Source organism: Branchiostoma floridae, chromosome 15 (genome assembly GCF_000003815.2).
Source record: "Branchiostoma floridae strain S238N-H82 chromosome 15, Bfl_VNyyK, whole genome shotgun sequence".
Taxonomy (NCBI): Eukaryota; Metazoa; Chordata; class Leptocardii; order Amphioxiformes; family Branchiostomatidae; genus Branchiostoma; species Branchiostoma floridae.
In genome coordinates, this window is record NC_049993.1 from 13,519,834 (window position 1) to 13,524,222 (window position 4,389).

The 4,389-nt window shown below is 41.4% G+C and overlaps 1 protein-coding gene across 1 annotated transcript in view; it reads right to left on the reverse strand.

Annotated features, from left to right (window-relative positions):
* The window catches only part of LOC118431502, a 17,072-nt gene that overhangs the window by 4,219 nt on the left and 8,464 nt on the right, over nucleotides 1-4,389 (reverse strand). The window contains exons 10-13 of the mRNA XM_035842743.1: nucleotides 2,959-3,025; nucleotides 1,799-2,145; nucleotides 1,103-1,252; nucleotides 486-717 (exon numbers count right to left, since the gene is read on the reverse strand). Of these exons, the coding sequence (XP_035698636.1) occupies nucleotides 486-717; nucleotides 1,103-1,252; nucleotides 1,799-2,145; nucleotides 2,959-3,025 (796 nt within the window). The remainder of the gene's footprint in view (nucleotides 1-485; nucleotides 718-1,102; nucleotides 1,253-1,798; nucleotides 2,146-2,958; nucleotides 3,026-4,389) is intronic.

Consider the following 4,389-nt stretch of genomic DNA (forward strand, 5'->3'; position numbering starts at 1 on the left):
CTACAGGCGATAGAAACCAAGCAAGCTGATGTAAGAGGACGGACGCTATTTAGATATGTCGGAATGAGTCAAGTAAATTGAGCCTTGGTTTGCAGTCAGTTGTAGTAGTAAAGCAGTAGTAATTTTGTTAGCAATAAGAACAGTATGGCGGCCAATAAACGTTTCCAACGTCTTCAATGAGAACATCTGATTAAAAATAACTTGCGTTAGCAGTACGTTTAACACTATATTGTAATGCTACAGAACATTTTAAGTACCTCAACACACAGCTACTATTAGCGATATTTCAAGTCAAATTTGAATACAGTAAGTAACAACGAGATCCGTGACTAATATAATATTTTCGAAACTTAAATCGAAAATTGCCATTCAAATTAGTCAGTTCATACCGTACACTTTAAAGTGCATATAATGTCTTATGTTTTCCAACCTAAAGGCAACGTCCCTGAAGCGTCGCCAAAAACTGTGTCTATGAACAACCGTACCAGTGATCCTGGGCAGACCGGGTAGCCTCCTCCCCACGTGACCAGACAGGTGCGCCCCCAGACTGTGTCCAACCAGACTGAACTGGTCCAGACTGCATCCCGTCTCGTTGACGAGGAAGGTAATGAGTTTAGCGACCTGGGCGGCAACCAGGCGGATGTTGGTAGCTGCTTGAGCGTAGTTGGGGAACTCAGCGCCCTTGTTCCAATCCACGATGATAACGTTAATATCGTCCTGCGAAACAAAAGGGTAAACTGAACATGCTGACCGAATGACTATTTTAGCAACTAAACGTTTCAATCATACACATCTATCAGTAGCTCCCTGCTGTAGTGTGTGGGCCAAGGAGTATAGAAATGAAGATGCGCGCCCAATAAACGACATTACATGTATGTGAGAAGGATTTTAACTTAAAGTATTGGGCAAAACCTAGCTTCAATGCTGGGGGTACCAAATGCCTGGTTCAAAGTTTGAACTGCGCATGCGCAGTGTGATGTATTGTGGGTGATATGTCAAAGTTGAAAACCCCTGAAACATAAACAAAATTAATGTACATTTCTAAACATGCATATATAACGTTAATAAGCTTGGTTTTAACTGTTTATAACTTTGACCTTACCCGTTTGAGCATCTCTCTCATGGCGTCCCCAGCCCAGAACGGGTCCCCGGTGATGGGGTAGGAGTAGAAGCCGTGGATCAGCACCTTCACGGGCTTGGCGGGGTCAAAGGGTGAGTTCTGCACGCTGAGTATGTCATCATATGAGATAGCCTGAAACAGACAAATGTTCGGCTGTAGATTAGTTTATTCTATAGCCTCACTTTTCAGGATTCGTTGGCGGCCACACAAATCACGAAAAGGATTTAGCATATGAATCTGTGCACAGTTCGACGCATGGAAAGGCCCACTTACGACATGTTGTTGGAAGACATTAAATCATCTGGTAGGTTATGTACATGAAACTAATATAGTTCATATCCAATACATAGCTAACACTAACAGTGTGTAAATACATTATATATTTTTGGTTTGCCTGAGTGAGTTCCACACTTATTACCTCATGCTTTGGAGGCCAGGGACACTGACATGAAGCCTCAGTTCACAGGTCACAGAAAACTTATCTCATTTCTTGTATTCAATTTTCTGCAATATGTATTTCTGACTTCTTTTATGGGGCCAGTGGAAAAAAACGTACGGACAGAAGTAGCGAGAATTTCCCAATCTGATTATAATGAATGAAACAAGCCTTAGCCTCCGATTGTTTGACAGATATCATACCAAATCATGACAACATTGAAGCTATAAAAGTTGACGTACCTGTCGGGCCTCTATTGTTGGATTGCTCTTGGTGAAGACATAGAACACCGTGTTGATGTACTCGGGGGACTGTGGCACCACACCACCGGTGTTGTCAAACGGAAACTCGTCCGAAAAACACCCCAGATCGCCATAGCAGACGACTTGCGGCAGTCTTGGCGTCGTGGTGGTCGCTGGTGTGACCGTCGTGGTGTGATGACCGTGGTTTGCAGGCTGTTTCCTGGTTGACTGTGCTTGCTGCCTCTGTTTACCGTAGACTCTCAGGATGTCCTGGTATGGTAGCGATCTGAGTTCTGGTAGCCGCTTGCCCTTCTGTGTGTTGTAGCGGATCCGCTTGCCGGGCTCGGCTAGTGAAACATAACCAGCAAAGAATGAACCTTCTCATATCATCAAGGAGGCCCATCTGCGTTGGTAGTAATCATAGCGCAATGCTAAACGATCTAGCAACACAAAAGTATACACGGATCAACTAGTCAACGACCACTGTCGCCTTCTTCAAGATCAATACTGATGACCAATCACTTCAGAACGTTAACTCCTGAGAGGTACATTTATTTTGCTCTTAACCCTTCCGCCCTCTCCTTTATTAGTTTCTTTACTCTGCTCTACTTAACAAATATCCATATATGTTTTACGTCAATATATAGAAGGAAAAAATCTTCACAATGTAGATTAAACTTTCCGAAGCATAAATCTGTAAATAAAAGTGTACTAAATCAGGATATCCAAGTCACTACAAGAAATGAAAATATTCTTGAAAACTGCACCTTGCTAACTCAAAACTTTACACATAAAGAAAGTGCACACAATGCCGTAAATACCGACGCAGTCTTCCAATACAGACAACGGCCCACACCCCCTCTTAATGCCCAATTATAAGTATAAGTCCCCCTTTGTAAAACGCTTGACGTTCGTGGGTTTTGCACAAAATTAACACACTGCTTCTCAGACTCAGTCACATGTGTCGTGCGATCGTCGTACGATTTTGATGTGTAATTTCCGAGCGGGCTGCGACGAAACCAACCACCGACAATGACCAAAATTTCAGATAACAAGGCAGCTAAATGCTGTACGACACTTATACGACTATGCTAAGACTGTCCATAGTTTGAAATCGTACGGCAGTCGTACGACAAATGTGAAATAGAGGTGTTCCTTACCTAAGTCCGCCACAAGCACGACCACAACCACGACATAGAGGATGTGCGACAGTCCCTTCATTTTTCTCTCCAGGTATGAATGAAAGAAGAACTATAGAGGCAACCTTTTATCCACTCACATCAAGGTTAGGGGTCCGGAAAACATAGGGGTGCGGGGTTTAAAATTAGACCAGACTAGGCGCCATTTATTTTTTCCGGAATAGCAAGAATCAGACTAACGAGCTAAAATTAGACTAGACAGTTTGTAGATGTGTTCTTTTGACAGGAAGTGCGTCATAATGGTATACAGTATCGTCCATTAAGTGAGTACGTGTGACGTGCATTTGTTTTCTTTTGTATAAACGTACTATAGGGGTACTTTTGGTATGGTTGTGTTTGTCTGTGTATCTCTGTATCGGTATGAAACTATTGATGGATAATGATATTTTACGTGTGGATAAATTTTGGGAAAATGAAGGATTTTGGACCTCCTAGCGGCTTTACGTAGTACTGCAGCAGAACTTCTTATTTCTATATCTTCTGTAAATTCTCTGTGGCTTGTTACAGCTGTTTTTCAAATTTTTAACTGACAAACATTCTTGGCGTAACTGAAGAAGCCCAAATATTTGATAGTCTATGGAAATATTAATGACTCCATGAAAACATAGATACGTAAAAGTAGAAGATAGATACTCAAACGTACGATTGATAACCATCCACATATACATGTTGAATTGCCCATGCTCTACAATTTTGTGGTGTGCTATTGGTAAACACTGTGTCGATGATGTAGCTACAAATATTTGTACAGTTTGTAAATACATTTACACAAAATGTTTACGCACATTTGTATCTTTGCCACCTAATTTACGTCATCTAAAACATACATTTTGGACGTTTGGAGGCTTTTAAAAGTTGGGGGTTATTAGGTTAGTCCGTAGTTGTGATGACCATTATATCATAGAGTATATATCATTTACACGTTACGTCTCTTAAAATTTGTCATAGCTATACCAGCATGAACGTACAATTTGAATGTTTGCTAATTATCGAATGTTATCTATGGCATGGCAATGACCATGAAATGGCCCTGAAATTCTGTTTGGTACATAGCTACATTAGCCTGTAACAGCGTCACTATTTATCCCACTCTTTTCTTACATATTTTACACCAGAAAAATATTATTTACTTTTATGTGCCTTGCCTCATAGCGTTTCGTTACGTCATTGTTGTGTACAGAGTGCTCTGGGTTCGAGGTCGAGCAATGCACCCTGGGTAGCTACATCCGGGAAACAAGGATACACGTAATTATTTCATAGATACGCCAAGTGGCGTGATAAATGATGGTTTGTTTGCACACGTGCTTTTTTTGCCTTGACACATTTTATTTCCTCCCCTACAATAAAGGGTTAATGCCCCGGCCCGAGGTGTATATGGTGAGATAATCCCTG